The sequence below is a fragment of the Loxodonta africana genome, chromosome 14 (assembly GCF_030014295.1).
Source record: "Loxodonta africana isolate mLoxAfr1 chromosome 14, mLoxAfr1.hap2, whole genome shotgun sequence".
In the NCBI taxonomy this organism is placed as follows: domain Eukaryota; kingdom Metazoa; phylum Chordata; class Mammalia; order Proboscidea; family Elephantidae; genus Loxodonta; species Loxodonta africana.
Window position 1 is genome coordinate 32,868,277 of NC_087355.1, and position 19,092 is coordinate 32,887,368.

Below are 19,092 nucleotides of genomic sequence, written 5' to 3' on the forward strand. Positions count from 1 at the left end.
ATAGAGGATCAGAATCACACAGACTCCAAATCAAAGAACTGCTAGAGTAGTTCTAGACAGAAACCATAAAATATGGGCATTTATAATGACTTGAAAATATATTTTAAAGCCTCTATTTAAAAACAAGGTATACATGAAACAAATCAAATAGAATGTTAAGACATGAAAAATATAGTCAATAACATTAAAAAGAATAGAAGCGTCAAACAGTGAAATAAATAAGCCTACATGAAGGTAACAGTAGTTAACTGGAGGCTAGATATAAGGAAATTACCCACAATGAAACACAGAGAGATAGAGATGGATACTATGAAGGAAAGGGTAAGACAGATGGAAAAGCAAAGTAACTAATATACATATTTGTAAATAGAACTCCAAAGGGAGAAAACAGAAAGAATGGGGGGAAAAGCAATATTCAATGAGAAAATAGTGAAGAATTTTCAGAACTGATGAAATACTAGCATTTTTAGATTTGGAAAATCCAAGGAAGAATAAAATAAATATACACCTAGAGACAAGATACTGAAACTGCAAATACCAAAATCAAAGAGAAGACCTCCAAAACACTAGGGAGGAAAAACAGTTAAATAAAGAGACTACAATAAACTGAGGGCACAGGTCTCACAGCAACGGTCTAGGTGAAAGGCAGCGTAGAGCATTTCAAAGCACAGGGAAAAATACCTATGAAGTAGAATTCCACACCCACACAAACACTGTTCAAGTATAAGGGCAAGAGTGAAAAAAACCTCAGACACCAAAGCCCTAAACATTACTAACAGATCCACACTGTAAGAAATATTAAATCATGACCCCAGGTTACGAATGAGATCTGTTCTTAACTGTGCCTTTAAACTGAATTTGTAAGTCAGTAACAGGTACGTACAGTGTTTACTTAGACTTACTTTAGTGGAAGAGGACGCTGGAAGCCTTTTCAGTGACTTTAGAAGCCTTTTCAGTGACTTTAGAAGCCTTTTCAGTGATTTAAAAGCTGCAGGTGTAACAAGTGAAGGTGATTGTAATGAATTTGTTGCAAGTAGGGGTTGGTTCAACTGTTTGAAAGTGAGGGTAAATTTATATAACATTAAAGGGCAAGAGTTGTCTTGTAGCTCAGGGACTGGCTGTACTTTAAAAAGAAGTTAATTAAACCCCAAAGGAAAGAGTAGGATGAAAGAAGGAATGGTGGGGAAAGAAAGTGGCAAACAAAGCATCCTCTGTATAAAATATAATAATGGCTAACGTTGGGGAGGGCTATAAACCACTTGGTTCTAAAATATTAGATGAGAACCCCATATGACCATTAAGTAAAAGACACTGAATATACAACTTGGAAACCAGAAGTAGAAAAAAAAGGAAGACTGAAAATCCATTAAATCTATCAAAGGGAGGAAAGGAGAAAAAGCAATATTAAAAAAAAAATAAAAAGCACAAAATAAAATGGTAGAAATAAATACAACTGTATCAGTAATCACTAAAAATAACAGAATTAAACTCACCAGTAAAAAGACACAAACTTTCAGAATGGGTTAAAACACAAAAATCTACCTATATGTCTGTAAGAGATATGCTAAAAAATAAGGCTGGAAAAATACTTACCAGACCACAAGCAAATCTCCCTCTCCCACCCCAAAAGGTATAGTTTTATTAATATCAGACCAAATGGATTTCAAGGCAAAAAACACTGTTAGGCATAAAAAGACCCACTATCTAATAACAAAAAGAATAAGTAACTGGGAATATTTCAACTACATAATTACGAGCAGTTCTAAGTAGGAGAGAGTCAGGATTTACTGGATTGAAGGCTTCATTATCCTTTGAAGTTTAACTTCATGTTTCAAGGATGGATTTATGGTATTTTTGGAATTTTTCTTAAAATGAGAGGTTGCTTAAGGAAGTCTGCAGAATAAAGAGCTATGTATCTGGCAAAATCACTGTAGATTTTATTTTGATATAGAAGATCTAGCATAGAACAAATTTACTGTCCAAATAAACATTTAATTTCAAGTATAGAAACAGGTTCTAGCAGATTCCTTCCATATTACTTTGTTGAGTGTACAAACTTAATACTATCCCGGTGATTTACAAGGAACCTGGTGGAGCAGGGTTTAAGCACTTGGCTGCTAACCAAAAGGTCAGTGGTTCAAATGCACTAGATGCTTTACTGGAGAAAGATGTGGCAGTAGGCTTCTGTAAAAATTACAACCTTGGAAACCTTATGGGGCAACTCTACCCTGTCCTACAGGGTTGCTATGAGTCAGAATCGATGGTGATGGGTTTGGTTTTTTTGGTTTTGGTGATTTATTTACTAAAGCAGTGGTTCTCAACCAAGGGTGACTTTGACCCTTGGAGGACACTTGGCAATGTCTGCAGATATTTTTGATTTTCATAGATTGGGGGAGGGGAGATACTACTGGTATCTAGTAGGCAGAGTCCAGGCATGCTGCTAAACATCCCAATTCACAGGTAAGGTCTCTCTCCCTCAAACAAAGAATTATCAGGCCCAAAATGCCAATAGCATGAAGGCTGAGAAACTGTGACTTGAATCAACATGATACATTAAAAAAATATTTATTTAAAACAAAAGCAGGCAGCAAAGGAAGAAAAGAGAACTAAAAAAGATGTGACAAATGGAGGTAAAAGTCACAGATGTCAAGCTAATTAAAAGACCAAGACCCAACCTATGTACAACCCTATGTACAAGAGATGCACCCTAGACTGAAAGGCACAAAAAGGCACAAAAGCTTGGAAAAAGATACACTACTCAAACAGTAATCTTAAGAGAGGCTGAGTGGCTATATTAATATCAAACAAAATAGACTTTAAGAGTACAACTACTAGAGACAAAAAGGGACAGTTCATAATGGTACAAGGTTCAATATACGGCATCTTAGGAAAATATATCATTAGGAAAACACATCGATTGTTAATGTATGCATGCACCTAACAACTGTGCCCCAAAATACGTGAATTAAAAATTGACAGAACTGATGGAAGACATGGCTCCCAGACTCTGTTAGTCCAAAACTAAAACCATTCCCAAAGCCAACTCTTCAGACAAAGATTAGACTGGACTATAAGACATAAAATGATACTCGTGAAGAGTGTGCTTCTTAGCTTCTTAGCTCAAGTAGATACATAAGAGTAAATGGGCAGCTCCTGTTGGAGGCAAGATGAGAAGGCAGAAAGGAACCTGGCTGAATAAAAAATAGGGAAATCCCAGGTGGAAAGGAGAAGTGTGCTGTCACATTATAAGGAGGGCAATTAGCGTCACATAACAATGTGTATATAAATTTTTGTATGAGAAACTGACTTGAACTTTCACTGAAAGGACAATTAAAAAAAAATGGACAGAACTGAAAGACGCAGACAATTCAACAATTATAGCCACATATTTCAACACCTGTATTTTTTTTTTTTAATCTAAATAACTGATGAACAAGCAGACAGAAAACCAGCAAGGATAACAGCAAGGTACAGAGACCCAAACAACACTGTCAACCAACCTGATATAAGACAAATCTATAGCTAACATCATAACCTAATGATGAAAAACTGAAATGCTTCCCCCCTAGGACTGGGAAGAAGGCAAGGATGTTTGCTCTTGCCATTTCTACTTAATATTGTACAAGAGGTTCTTGGCAGCCTAATAAAGGGGTGGGTGGAAGAAATACATAAAGAAAGAAAGAAAGAAATGGCACCCCCCAGAAGTTAAGCTGTCTTTATTTGCAGGATTTATTACGACAGGATCCTACTGTAGAAAATCCTAAGAAATTCACAAAAAAAATCTACTAGAATAAACACATTTAGTAAGGTCACATTACAGGATATAAGAATATCTTAAAAACTGCTGTGTTTCTATATACTTGTTGTTAGTTGCCATTGATACTAGCAATGAATAATTTGAAAATGAAATAGAAAAACAATGTCAGTTACAATACTTTGGAATAGGATTGTGAAAGAAGTGTAAAATACTTCAGAATACTCAGGGAAATTAAAGAAGATCTAAAGACATTTCAGGTTTACTTACTTGAAGACAATATTTTGAGATAGCAATTCTCCTAAAAATGATCTATAGCTTCAATGTAATTCCTATAAAAATGCCATAGGTTCTCATAGAAATTGGTAATGGGATCCTGAACTTCTATAGAACTGCAAAGCCAAAACAATTGTAAAAAAGGAAGTCAGGGTACTTATACCACCTAATTTCAAAAAATACTACGCGACAACGTGTACTGGCATAAGGAGAGGCAAAATGATCAATGGAACAGAATGGAGAGTCCAGAAATAAACCCTTACATTTAAGGTTGTTTCCTTTTCTACAAAGGTGCCAATACAATTCAAAAAATGGTACTGATAAAATTGGATATCTATAGGAATGTTAAGACTCTTACCTACCACCTTATAAAAAAATGGATCATATACCTAAACTAAGAGCTAAAACTATAAAACTTCTTGAAAAAATGTAGGAGAAAATCATCTTTGTAACCTTGAATTAGGCAAAGAGTTCTTATGATACAACACCAAAAGCATGATCTACTTAAAAAAAAAAAAAAAAGATAAAATGGACTTCATTAGAATTTCTAAAAATTGTACTTCAAAAGACAGCATTTAGAAAATGAAAAGACATACACAGATTGGGAGAAAATATCTGCAAATCATATAAGTGAAAAAGGACTTTTACCCACAGGGAACAATCCTTACAACTCAATATGACCAACAGTAAAATTTAAAAAAAAATTGGCAAAAAGGCTTAGACATTTCCTTAAAGAAGTCAATGGCTTCCATAAAGGTGATCAACATTAATAGTTATTAGGGAAATGCAAATTAAAACTACAATGAAATACCACTGCATACCCATAAAAATACCTATAATCCTAAAAAACACGTTATCAAATATTGGTGAGGATGTGCAGACAACAGACCTTACATACAGTACTAGTGGCAAGGTAAAATGGTACAACCACTTCAGAAAAGTCTGTGAGTTTCTTTAAAAAGTTCAACATAAGCTTGCCATATGGTCAAACAATTCCATTCCTAGGGACTGACCCAAGAGAAATGACAATACATGTGTACAAGAAGTCTTCTAGGAGATTGTTCATAGTAGCAATATTTATAACAGTGTAAAACCGGAAATAATCCAAATGGCTATCAACTGGTGTCTGGATAAACAAAATGTGGTATATCCATATAATGGAAAACCATTCAGCAATAAAAAAGAATGAGATTCTGATAAAGGCTGTAATATAGATGAACCTCAAAAATATTGTTAAATGAAAGAAACCAGATACAAAAGATTACCTATCCATCTATACATAGACATATATATATATACATGAAATATATGTGTGTGCATGTGTGTGTGTTTATATGGTGTCTCTTTCTATTTTTATGAAACATACAGAAAAGGCACATTTGTTGAGACTGAAAGCAGATCCATGGTTGCTTGGGGCTGGGAGTGTGGACTAACTGGAAACAGGCTAAATTTTTTTGAGGAAATGGAAATAATTTAAAACTAGATTGTGGTGATAGTGACACAACTCTATAAGTTTAGCAAAAAGTATTAAATTAGGTACTTAAAGTGCATAGATTTTATGGGTGAAAACTTTACTTACAATGAAGCTGTTTAAAAAAGATATGGCATTTACTCTAATACAAAGAACTGACTCAGTTTAACTGAAAACATTACAAACTTACCAATTAAATGTTTCATTTAATATCAATAAACATTTAGGGAAAAACTTGCATAAAACCTTAATGAATCTATTATTATCAAATCTGTTTTGTGAATCTAGCCCATTGCTTCAAGAAACAGGCCACTTTAATACGTCAATTAATGTAATTTGAGTAGCATCAGGCATGAGCTAAATTGATAACAGGACAATCACTTCTACCTCTAACGATAACAAAACACTTTTAAATTTGATTTTAATGGTGGGTGTTTCAACATTTAGATGGAATAAGATCCAGCATACAAACAGAACTTTCAAATGTAGTAAAATAAATCCCCAAATCATTTTTTTTTTGTACAATAGTGAAGAGCATCATGCAGGATTTAATTTTAGAAGTTCATTAACTATATCACATGCATTCATTTTTATTTTTTTCACTTAACTAGCTCCATGTGTTTCAAATGAAATAAAACCTTTGGCTTAAACATTAAAAGCTTTCTGAGCAAAACTTCTACAGTCTGAAATCATGATATTTTGCTAGTCCACCCAAGAAACAATGCAGTTATTGTACTGGATTATTTGTTCCTCTCTCTGTGTGACATGTAATACAGCACTTACCCTGCTTTCTTCTAGGCTATCAAATGGACCTGGTGGATCATCCAGACAAAGAAATTCTCTCACTGCAAGGCTTTCCAAAGAAAAAAAAATGAGCTGGGGTACAAATAAATTTACAAGAGAGAGCAAAAATCAAGTAACTTTCAGGCTATAGAGTGTATTAAGCCAGTGGGTTCTGCTGCTTTAGCAGAATAAGCAAGTTGGGTCATGCTTTCATACAAGTAACCAGATATAATTATCAAATCTATGGAAGATAAAAAGATTTCAAGCTATTTTCTAAGATCTTATGAACATAAACAGACTGGGGATTTACTGTTACATAAAAACTACAGGGCATAAAACAAATTCAGAATAATGGTACAGGAGACCAATCTAAACGGTGAACAGCATCTTTATTTATTTTTAAGAAAATGACTCTCGAAGGAATACTAGCCTGAACTAGACTAACAAAGTCATTATTCTGTTACGAATAAATACAATTTCTAATTTGCATTTCCATTGTTTCTTCCAGTGGATGCTTCTAAAGTATTTAAAATTGGCTTTACAACTTTGATTTACATACTTTGCAGTTATACTTTCTCTGCTTCAACAGGACTAGGCAGAGGAAGGCAGCCCCAGGTGCAAACTCTACTCCTATCCAGGGAGAGACGCATGACTATCTGAGACATACTAGTGTTTCAGAAAGTTACTCCTTTCTTGTAAAAAATTCTGATACTTTTTTTTCCTAGGAAAGGAAGCCAACACCCCTGCTTCGAATAGTGACTTGAGAAATTTATTTAGTCAATATTTATTGAATGCCTATGTATGCTATGGTTCTGCTTACTGATTTTCTATATATTATCATTGTGTATTTTACATATACATTATCCACGTATGGGCTCAAGCATGACGACGACTGTGAAGATGGCGCAGGACCGGGCAGTGTTTCATTCTGTTGTACATATGGTTGCTACGGGTTGGAACTGACTTGACAGCACTTAACAACAATAATCTATAAACAAATCAAGTAAATTCAAACAATATATAAAACCCAAGTCTACATTATTAAATGGTCTACTGATACATCGTCGTCAATTAAAAAAGATGCCCTGGTGGTGCAATGGTTAAGCACACTTAGCTGCTAACCGAAACGGTGGCGGTTTAAACCCACCAGCAGCTGGCGGGGGGCGGGGCGGGGGGGAGAAGGCCTTGTGATCTGCTCCAGTAAAGACTGCAGTCTAGGAAACCCTACAAGGCAGTTCTACTGTTTATATAGGGTCACTATAAGTTAGAATCAACTTGACGGCACACATGACAATAATCTATTTTAAAAAGTCTTTTTTTCCTAAAACGTGTTTAATGTTAGATTCAATATAGTCCCCTAATCTTTGTTCTGGGTTCCATCTTTAATACTTTTGCTTCCATTTGACTATGACAATATGTAGGCAAGAAACACATCAGGATAGGAGAGAAACCTATACGACTGAGGAAAATCCGACAACCTGGAATTCTTTCCCTTTCTATTCCTTTTATTACCTAGAGCGTCTTTTAGTATGTTTGGAAAAAACTCTACATTAAAACTGCATCAAGCTTTTGACTTAACTTGCCTGCAGATAAATTAAGGAGAAATGGTCTCCTCCGACATTGTGTTTGTCGTAACTGCAACTTTGCACTGTAACTTCAACTCTTCGTTTCTCTTCAAAAGTTTTAATGTATTTTGAAACTACACACTTAATACAGAATTCATCAAGTTACATAATAATCTATTCAAATCCAACTTAATAAACAATCCATTCAGTAAAACTTCACTTTCTATTAACTGTTATTTATCTGTTTGCATCACACACACACACACACTAGACTATCAATAGCTAAATGTGCACTTTATCTCAAAATCTGTTTTTAAAAGGGGGAAAAATCCTAAGACAAATGCCTACAATTCATTAAAAGGTCAACTAAGACTGAAGTAAAAAATACACTAAAAATACTAGACACCAATTTGTCAAAACCAAATAAGGCACGAAAAGTCACTTCATAAATACACTGAGAGACTTTAGATAGAAATGCTAAATCAGTTTATATTTCTCTTTAGTATTCTTGACTGGTTAAAAGTAAACAACAAAAAATGGACATTAAACATAACCCTGAGGCTAAGGACTCAGAGATCAAGGGTAGTTTAACAGTGAGGCTCACGGTATACGGGGTTGGGGCGGATGCATGTGAGACTGAAACGCTCATACTTAGTTTTCTGTGCTGGATGTGTGCTCTGGCAGTAGGGGCTTTAGGTTAGAACTTGATCACTCTCACCTAGAGACTTAGCCCACAAGTGTCTCTGCCTTAGTTTTAATCTGCCCTAATCCAATTTTATTCCTTCTGGGTAAAAACTGGAAAAACTCAATTTCACCCCTTCTAATCTAATCCCTTCCGATAAATGTTTTATGTCAAACCCATTTTAAAACTCATCTACTTGCCAGGGGCAAAACAGTAGGAAGGTAACCTAAAGCTCAGAGAAGAAACAAGTTTGCATGAGCTACAGCCTCATCTACCCTGAGACCAGAAGAAGGAGATGGTGCCCTGCTTACCACCACTGACCATTCTGACCGGGATCACAATAGATGGTCCTGGGTAGAACGGGAGAAAAATGTGGAACAGAACGCAGGTTCTTATTTAAAAAAAAAAAAAAGAGACAAACTGGAACAGTAGAGAACAGAAGACTTCCTGAGACACTCTTTAAACCCAGAACTGAGCCTATCCCTTGAGATCACCTTTTAGTGAAATAGCAGAGTGACACACAAAATAAAGGATATTATCCAAAGATCAGTGCCCTACTTAAAAACCATCAGTATGAGACCAAAATGCCAACAATTACTCAAAAGCAAAGATAAGACCGTAAGGTGGGAGGTTAACTAGAGTACCGGAAAGAGAACAAACAGAATACAACTAAGGAAACGGTGACACACTGTGATAAATGTAACTAATGTCACTGAACAATTTGTGTGTAAACGGTCAAATGTGAACCTAACTTGCTGTGTAAACTTTCACCAAAAAACTCAGTATTATTAAAAAAAAATTCTCTGGGATGAGCTCTAATTGGTTGCTCTTGGGTCAGGTGTTAAAAAAAAAAAAAAAAACACAGACACACAGACACACACACACAAACCCATCTATGGTTTCTCTAGCAAGAGGGAACAAAGTCAAGCTCTTGGCTTTGGCATAAAGCACCTGCCTACCTTTAGGTACTAACTTCCTTTTATTTGACACTCCATCAACAGTACATCCTCATGCCTGTTTCATGGCTCCATGCCTTTGCTCATGCCTGCTACTGTCCTTACCCACCCCTCAGACCTCTACCTGGTTAACTCTCACTCTTCAAGATTCAGTTCAGCTATTATCTCTTTCTGAGAGCCTTCTCTGACTAAACCCCTTTTCTCCACACTTGGTTCAGTGTTCTTCTAGCTATACCATAGCACGTTATAGAGATTCCTTTCATAGGACTTATTACACTCTGTTATTAGTATTGTCTGTTTACCAGCCACTGCTCGACTAAAAGGTAAGTAACAAGTTCCTGGACATGTAGACTACATCCAAGTTAACCAGCACAGCACAGATTAAGTACTCAATAATTAATTAATTAATTCTTAAAATATATGCAATTGTAATAGTTTCATTAATTAAAAAAATTAATGAAACAATATTAAGAGTATCAGGACAAACTTTTATCCACTGCTGTAGATACACACTAGAGTACAATTCTCAAATTTGAGATGGATTTTCGTTTTCAACAGATACTCCTATTTAACAAGATAAGGAAGAGAGACTTATTGTTTGTGGCTTCCTTTTCTTGATTTTGGTTGACAATAGTCTATCTCAAACTCTTGTGTAGTTTCAATAAGTATGCCTAGAGTAAAAACTGTCAGTAGTATTCACGTATTACAGTAGAAATCAGAAGCAAACAGCACATTGCCTGTAGTCTCAAATAGCTCAGGACAGCAATGAGTAACATCAAAAGTCTTAACAATAGAACCTAGCTATGTCTGATGCTATGACTTCAAGAGTCTTAAGAAGCACAACACAAAGAACAGAATATGAGAAATTTAGAGTTGAATGGGGACTTTTACAGAACATCTAGTCCAATTTTATTTTCCAAATCAGGACACTGACAATAAAATAGTTAAAAGTAATTTGCTTAAAATTATTTCCTGCTAAGCCCACAAAACTGAGTTTTGCATAAAGTCTCTGAGATTCAATTTAATTAGGTAAGAATTTACATGTATCTGAGTACAAAATGTTTGGCTTTATTGCATATTTTACAAATTTACAGAATTGAATTTCTATCAAACTAATGTTTTGTGAACTACTTACTGCATATATAACTGAATTCCCCTTTCGTTTTATAAAAATTCTAATACTAACTCAATTTCTTTTTAACATTTTTGTATGTATAATAGCATCTTACAGACAATAACAATAAAATTCCTGTGAGAAGGAACGTCAAGTTAAAAAAGTATAAAAATTGTTATCTTTAAGTATTCTTGTTCAAGAAATATAGAATTACTGGATTTTACAACTGCAAGAGACCTAAGTAGTTACCTAATCCAAATCATCCCACTTACTAAATACCATCGATAGTCACTTAGCCTCTTTAAATACTTAAAGAGACATATTTTTATATTGGAGAGCTTGAAATGATATTTAGCTCTTAATTGAAGCTTTCCTCTAACCTCTCACTTTTCGATGGTTCCTAGTTCTACATTTCAGCCTTGCTATTTAAAAGGAGATCTTCAGACCAGCAGTATTGGTATTATCTAGAATCTAGAAACGCCAGATCTTCACCCCAGACCTGCTGAATCAGGACCTGCGGTTTACAAGATCCCCAGGTGATTCATATGCACGCTATAGCACTGATCTAAAGCTGAACAGTTATATATTGATAAATATCCTTCTTCCCATCACAATCTTTCAAATACGTGAAGGCGGCCATCATACCCCTAAGTTCTTTTTCTTTTTAAAGGGCAAGTATTCTCAGTTCTTTCAATTGTCCCTCATATAAATATATGGACACTTTTTTTTTTTTAAACCATGAATTGCTGCTAATTCAGATCCAATCTAAACTTTTTCTTCTGTTTTTAAACAGATGTAGAATTTATATGGAGTTTTGGCAGTGAAACCCTTACAGATGGATAGTAATATGAAGAAAAATGCATGATTTTAACCCTTGTATTTAAAAGAACTAAAAAGAAGGGAAGATTTGTAAATCAGGATATATGTGGAATACTTTTGAAAACAGAGAACAGTAAAATATTTTCTGTGCTGACTAATGAGGTAACAATTTCTAAGAAGCACATCATAAAACAATAAACAGTAATACTTTAACTATAACACACTGTGCAATATAAGACTTTATTCCTTCTATCCATCTTTACATATCCTTCACTTGGACAAAGTGAGTCTCATGTTGCTCCCAGTACAGGACCTATTTTTATTGTTTCTGCACTCTGATTATGATATTCCCTTTCACACAGAAAATCCTTCTTCACCTTCTCTTTGCCAGTCCAAATCTTACTAATTCTTTAAAATTAGTAAGTTTAAATGTCAGCCTCTAGGGATTCTCCTAGCCAAAAGTTCTCTTTCTTTCTCTTCTGAAAAGAGATCTTGCTCTTTATCCATTATAGTTATTTTGGGCATATCTTCTGCCTATTCAGTTTTTTTCAAAACAGGATCAGCATATAATTTACTTTTGTATAATAGTCACAACACCATGTATAAAAAAAAAAAAAAAAAACCATGTATAGCAGGAACTAAATAAATGATTGGAAAATCAAAACCTTTAATTAATCCTTTTATCACTGAAGTATTTTATGTTTTCTTACCTTGTACTTTCTGAATATGTTTGAAAATATTTTCTGAAAACACTCAACCAACAGTCCTTAATATCTTTTCAGATCTTATTTTCTCCTACTTCTGCTCTGGTATGGTTAGAGAAATTATAATACCAAGAGCTGCCAGTTGTGTAATGGCAAGCTTTTAGCTAACCTGAAAGTTAAATAACTGTGTTGTAAGGTACTAAGGGTATCAGAAAGGAAATAAAAAGAACTGTATAAAGAATTAATATTAAACAGCTATTTGGCAATATAAAGGTAGTAATCTTTTCCATGCTGCCATTTCACCCATAACAGGATGCTAACAGGCATACTAGCAAGTAATACTCCACTAATGGATGTTTTAAGCAGTGATTCTTAAATGTAGTTTTATGTTTTTGTAAGTCCCTGGGTGGTGCAAATGGTTTGCACTCAGCTGGGAACCAAAAGGTCGGCAGTTCGAACCCACCCAGCAGTGCCTGGTAGTATGCTTCCGTAAAGATTACAGCCAAGCAAGTCCTAGGGAGCAGCTCTACTCTGTAAAACACAGGAGGTTGCCATGAGTTGGAATCTGTGGCACAAGACGACAACATTTGCATAAAGAGATGTGAGGGATTTTTCTTTTCTCCTAGGAGGGATTTCCCCTCTTCCTTTTGGATTGTCAAAAATAAAAGAAACTTCTCATTCTTCTCTGAAATTTTTAGATACAATCAAGCTTTTGTCTGGTGAACTACCTTATGAACCAACTACTATTTGAACTTAGACTGTGGAGGTATTTACAATCTGCTGCACAGTGCAATAGTAATGGCAACATTGACGGGAGAACACTGCAATAATTTTGCCACTGACACTTTGAGAATTAGTCATTTTTTTTAACAGAAGAAGCAGTACTGAGGGGTGGTGAGATATTTCTGGGGTATAAGCTCAAAAATATGAAAAGTATTATTCCTGTTTAATGGACCGACTTTCAACTAATAAATAGCTGTTTGGCAACCTCTGACTTCCTACACATCTTCTAATTATTTTGTTTCTGACTCATATCCATCTTCTTACCCATAATCTTCATCTAGCCTTCAATGCTCTCAAACCCTACATCCTCCTTCCAGTATTGCTTGATCAGTGCAAACAGCACTGATCTTTCTCTTCTCGGAATTCCTGTTATTTTTATAAACTGCATCATACCATACAGCATTTTATAAAGTCCCTTCTTTTGTTTAAATGGAAGATAATTTCTCCAAATAAATTTTGTACCCTTCTTTGCATGATATAAGGCAAATGCTTTTGATGCTGATAAACAATCCTTCCTCTCCACTCCCTCTCATTTTTTGAGCAGTAATTTACTAAAAGAAACCTCTTGCAGTGAAAAATAAAATATGCTACCCATCAATCATTAAAGAGACAATTGGCAGAGAGAACTTTATTTTGAATTCAATTTAAGTGATTTAATTGAATTCCTGAAAAGCCTGATGATAAAATATGACAAAAGTAGGTAGGCAAATAAAGGCAATGTGCACTAGATTCTTTCATGCAAGAATGTATTTTTTAGAACCTTTAACACTACGGGAATGCGAAGTGAAATCTCTGTCCAATTTATCTGACCGTGGAACCTTTCTTTCCCTGAAATATCTATCTAAAAACTGAGCAACACCACCCTGAGGCATATAGTTTTAGAAACATTCAAGATTGTTCCTAGCAGTGCCTACCTTAGAGACTGAGATCTGTTATCAGAAATTAAAGAAGAAAAAAAGATGCATCTGAATATGTCAACCAAGATACACTAAGAAAATCAAGGAGCCACAAGATTTTATTTACTTGATTCATATTACTTAATATTTCATTAGATGAAGTATAGTCATTTACAGAATAAATTCGATTTTAATTCACCACAACATTTTAATACAGGGACATAAAGGTTTACTGAATAAGAGACAAGAGAAAGGGGGTAATATGTGCTGACTTCTGGGTTGTGGGAAACCCTGGTAGCATAGCGGTTAAGTGCTACGGCCGCTAACTAAAAGGTTGGCAGTTCGAATCCGCCAGGTGCTCCCTGGAAACTCTATGGGGCAGTTCTACTCTGTCCTATAGGGTTGCTATGAGTCGGAATCGACTCGACGGCAGTGGGTTTGGTTTTTTGGTTTTCTGGGTCGTGAAAGTCTTTTTTTCACAGAATGGTATAAAATGTATTTTCTCCATGATTTTAGTGTGTGTTGGTTTTTATTCTTGGTTTGTGTGTCTGAAGCAATACTGATCTTTTTTATTGTGAGAGATGTAAACAAACAAAAAAAAATGCAGAAAGATAGGAAACACCATTTTCCCACTACTTAGAACACATATTCGCTAAGTTTTATCATGTTTGTTTCAAACTTTTTTTTCTAAATAAACATACAACAGTGGATAGCAACAACTCTGTCACTTACTTAACAAGTGCTTACTGAGCACTCACTGTGTATCAGGGACTGGGCTAAGCAGTGGACACTGAGTGTTGAGTAAAACAAGATATACGACCTGCTGTTATGAATCTTACAGTCTAGTGAGGGTAACACAATTAAACGGTCACACGAATAATTAAAAACTGATGTGGTCTGAAAGAAAAATACCAACCAGCTTTTCTCAACTGAGGTTTCGTGAAAGAAAGCCTACTGAAAATGCTTTCAGTGACTAGTACTTTCTCAATTCTCTTTAGACTGGTACGTAGCTAAGTATCAACCTCAAAGCACAGGAGAAAAGTTAATTCAGTACATACAGTGAACACCTTAAGGCATTGGGAGTTGGCTCTCAGAGCCAGTAGAGAAGGGCTTGTATAGGCACGAAGGAAAGAACCGACCTAGCCTTTGGTGGTGATAGTGGTGGCTGAGGGGTAGGTAAGGAAAGCCAGTTATCTAAGGAAGTAAAGTTTGTGTTGAAATTTGAGGGAATGTACAGGAGTTATGTAGGCCAGGGCTGGGTGGGCTAGCAGTGAGAAAGGTTACCTCTCCAGGCAGAGAGGACAGCATATTTGAAGATCTGAGGGAATAAAAGCAAGGTGATTTTGGAGGTTTAAGGTGATTTTGGAGAATTAAAAGAAGGCCAATATGAGTGATATACAGAGGTGGGAGAATAATAAAACATGAGGTTGGAAAGACAGGCAGGTAGGCAGGGGCCAGAAAGAATATTTAACTCGATTGTATAACAAAAGATCACTGTGACTTCAGTGAGCTGAAAGATTTAACACTGGATGAGGAAGACCAGCCGGGAAGCTTCTGCAGTAATTAAGGCAAGAAATAACTGCTTGGACTAGGGTAGGGATGGCAGGGTTGGAGACAAGCAGACAGATTACAGTAGTATTTAAAACATAAAGGAAGAGGTAAGGATAGTTAGGGATGTGTCAAGGATGAATGACTCCCAGATTCTGGGTACACGATGGTGCTGAAAAATGGAGGAGGAAAAACTCCGGGGAGCAAGCTCTTAAGTCTGTCTTAGGTCTGAGGTAACTTTGACATATCCAAAGGAGATGTCAAAGGAGGCAGCTGAATAGAGAATTGGTTTGGGTTTAGTTCCTTTATTAGAAGAATAATTGGTAGAATGGGAGGGAATTAGCAGGGATCTCAAGAAGCTGCAAGCTTAGCACACATTACAAAGCAAGGTGTACACATACAATGTGTATGTTATGAAATACATAAAAACAAAAACAAAAAAGTATAACAAGTGAGACAGAATGGTTTTTTTAAAATTGTTTTCTATCCTTAGGTGAAAAACTGCTAGAGACAGTTACAAACACAAGTGTATACAACATGTTATTGCTGCAATGCAAATGCTCTCTACTTCCTTCAAAATAGTTCACATTTATCTAATAATGTAAGCTGCAAAATTGAACACCGAGCTGATATTAAATCATAGAGCAATTTTCTTGTAAATATATTCTGAAGCAAAAAAAGCCCATAAGACCCTTTCTGTTTTTTTTTTTTTTAGTGGTTTTTAGTATTTTCATTTTGCCTTCTATATAAATGAACTCAACTTCATAATTTCCATACTTTTGCACTAGTTTGGAGACATATAAAGAATGATTATCTTCAAAATTATATAGTGTCATATTAACCAACAATCTACTCGTATGTGAGCTCATTTTGTTTAAATGATAGTTAAAATGCTAAAGCTAAAATCAAGTTTACTGTTGGTTGGTTTGAGAATGTTATACACTGAATTTTGACTTTGCTGACTTTTTAAAAGTTTTGATAAAAAGCAAATGCCAAATAAAGTCCTTACTGAAAGCAAGAAAATTCCACGTAGCGCCTTATTAGAAAAAATACACTCCTACCCTACATTTTCGTGCTTGAATAACTACATTTCTAGATTTATTATTTAGTTTAAATTGGTTGTTTTCATAATCTCTTATTTTAATTTGTTACATACCAGTTAGCAATGTCCTTGTGAGCTACTAAATTCTGAAGAAATGCTTGTAATCCTAATTGTCTCTCTTCTAAGAAGTCGGCATTGTAATTATCTTTAAACCAGCGTTTTGGTGGAAGTGCTAATCGAAAGCCTGGAAACGTCTCTTTTAACTGAAAGAGAAAAGAAAATATAATGTTCAACTCAATTGTATCAATTCTACAAAATTTATCCTGCTGACTATGAAAAATTATTCATGAATAAGCTTCAGCTCAGCTTTTCAAGCCCTGATTGCTTTGTTTCTTGATTTCTACAAGTCATGTATAGATAGAAGTTCCAGTTGCTCCTCATCCTTGCCAACACTTGGCATTGTTGGTTTTCTTAATGTTAACTATTCTAGTGGGTGCGTAGTAGTATTTCATTGTGGTTTTAATTTGCATTGCTCTGTTGACAAATGATCTTTGAACATCTTTTCATATGCTTATTTGCATTTGTATATCTTATTTGATAAATTACCTATTCAAGTCTTATATTCCTCCCCCATTTTAAAAATTGGGTTTTCTTATTACTGAGTTTCTAAGAGCTCTTTATATATTTTGGATACATGTCCTTTGTCAGATACATGTATCACAAATATTTTCTCCTGGAATGTGGCCTAACTTTCCATTTTCTTAACAGAGCGATAAAACAAAATTTAACTTAAAATTTTCATTTTAATGTTATCTAACTTTTCAATTTTTTCCTTTGGTTTGTGCTTTTTAGATCCTATCTAAGAAATCTTTTTTAACCAAGGCTGGGAGCTGAAATCATCTGAAGGTTCACTCACTGGTATGTCTGGTGATATATTTCTGCAACTTGTGTATCACCTAGTCCATCCTACAATCCTCCAGATGCCTCGCCTCTGATATGCCCTATGTATTCCAAAATTGCTCATGACTTTACCCCGCTTAGAAGAGGCTCTTATAAATTTCCAGAGACGCTGAAGCCAGGAGAATTCAAAAAAAAAAAAAAAAGATCAGCTTTCTGCAGGAAAACTTGTCTTGTTCTAACCATTGTATTTTAATTCCGTTCAGTAACTTTCACATTGTCAATTGGCTATTTTTTTTCCTCCACAATTATAAATGGGTCTTCTTGTTACAATATTTAAAGTTTCCTGATTTTATGCTGCAAATTTTCTGATGTGCACCTCAGCTCCTTCCCTATTCAATAGGAAGCAGGTTTCTACCTCTCACAACAGAAGTTGAAATGGACAAATTTCTCTCCTTGCCCCTGCAACTTAGACTCTCTAACACATTCTTCTACCCAGAGCTTTGAATCTGAGGGCTATTTCAGAAATTATTCACACTAATGGCAATGATAATGAAACATACAGTAGGAGTATCTAAAGCCCAAAGACAGCATCTTAACTAGATTCATATATGGTATGATCTTGGTGTGTTCTCTCATGTCTAGCCTCAGTTTCCACTCATGTTCTGAACTTAATTCTTAAGTTTCTTACCGATTCTTTCAGCTAACTGATACCCTTCTAATAAATTTTTTCCCCCTTTTTTGCAGAAGAGGAGAGAAAAAAGAAAGTAACGGAAAATATGCTACATAATGGAGATCCTAAATATACACCCTTTTTAGGGCAGACAGATGAAAAACACTAGTGTCTTAATAAAAGAGTACTTGTGGCACAGAATAAAATATCCAGGGATAGCAATTGTACATGTATTTAAAATGTCTTCTATGTCAAACAGATGAAATAAAAATTATAGGCTCTGGACAACTGTGTTAGATGACTAAAAAAATAAGCTTTAGTGATTCCGGTCTGTCCTATACGGTTGCTATGAGTTGGAGTCACCTGATGGCAACAGGTCTGGCTTTTTATGGTTTAGGGATGAAGAACCACCTGATATTGAAGATCATGTAAAGAGTCTGAATAAAATTATTTCATACAATTTGAGTGAAAAAAAGTCATACTTCTAAATAAATGCTATTTATAGATATGATTTCAATTATGTATAACTAATTAAATACCTTAAGTACACATTTGACTACTTTAGCTACATCATTAAGAGTTCATATATTCAAGATGGCCAAAAATTTTTTCTTGTATCTTTTCACTGAGAAGTGGGGGAAATTGCCTTAATATATGGACATGGTTCACTAACATTATATATCAGCTAGTAAGACTTCAAAAATTCCAGCTACCATCTCCTACATCTCTTAGAAGCTTGGTGTACTACAAAAAGCATGGCCGCTGGAGTCAGACAGGCTTGAATTTGAATCACTCTGTCACTTATTAGCAGTCTGGCTTTGGGCTAGTTAATTTCTCCAGACCCATTCCCTTTGGTGTAAAAAAGGAAAAACTGCAATCTACCTTACTAAGTCATGAGAGGGGCCTAGAACCTGGGGAAAATTAGCAGTTCAATAAATACTTCTTTCCTAATGAATATAGTATCCCCAACCCATTGAACAGCACTCCTGGTTTCTCCAAACTTCATTATTCTTTTATCTTTTTACTACCTATACCCATGAAACATGTATATCTCATCTAACATTTATGTGTACACAGTCATATTATTTGTTATATGCGTGTACCTTCACCCTCTTTCTCTCTCTTTTTG

The 19,092-nt window shown here is 35.1% G+C and overlaps 1 protein-coding gene across 6 annotated transcripts in view; it reads right to left on the reverse strand.

Annotated features, from left to right (window-relative positions):
- Window positions 1-19,092, reverse strand: part of SNX16 (sorting nexin 16) — a 46,791-nt gene that overhangs the window by 15,618 nt on the left and 12,081 nt on the right. For all 6 annotated transcript variants that reach the window (XM_064267878.1, XM_023545829.2, XM_064267876.1 and 3 more), the window contains 2 exons: window positions 16,508-16,656; window positions 6,285-6,354 (listed from right to left, as the gene is read on the reverse strand). In XM_064267878.1, coding sequence (XP_064123948.1) covers window positions 6,285-6,354; window positions 16,508-16,656 — 219 coding nt within the window. The remainder of the gene's footprint in view (window positions 1-6,284; window positions 6,355-16,507; window positions 16,657-19,092) is intronic.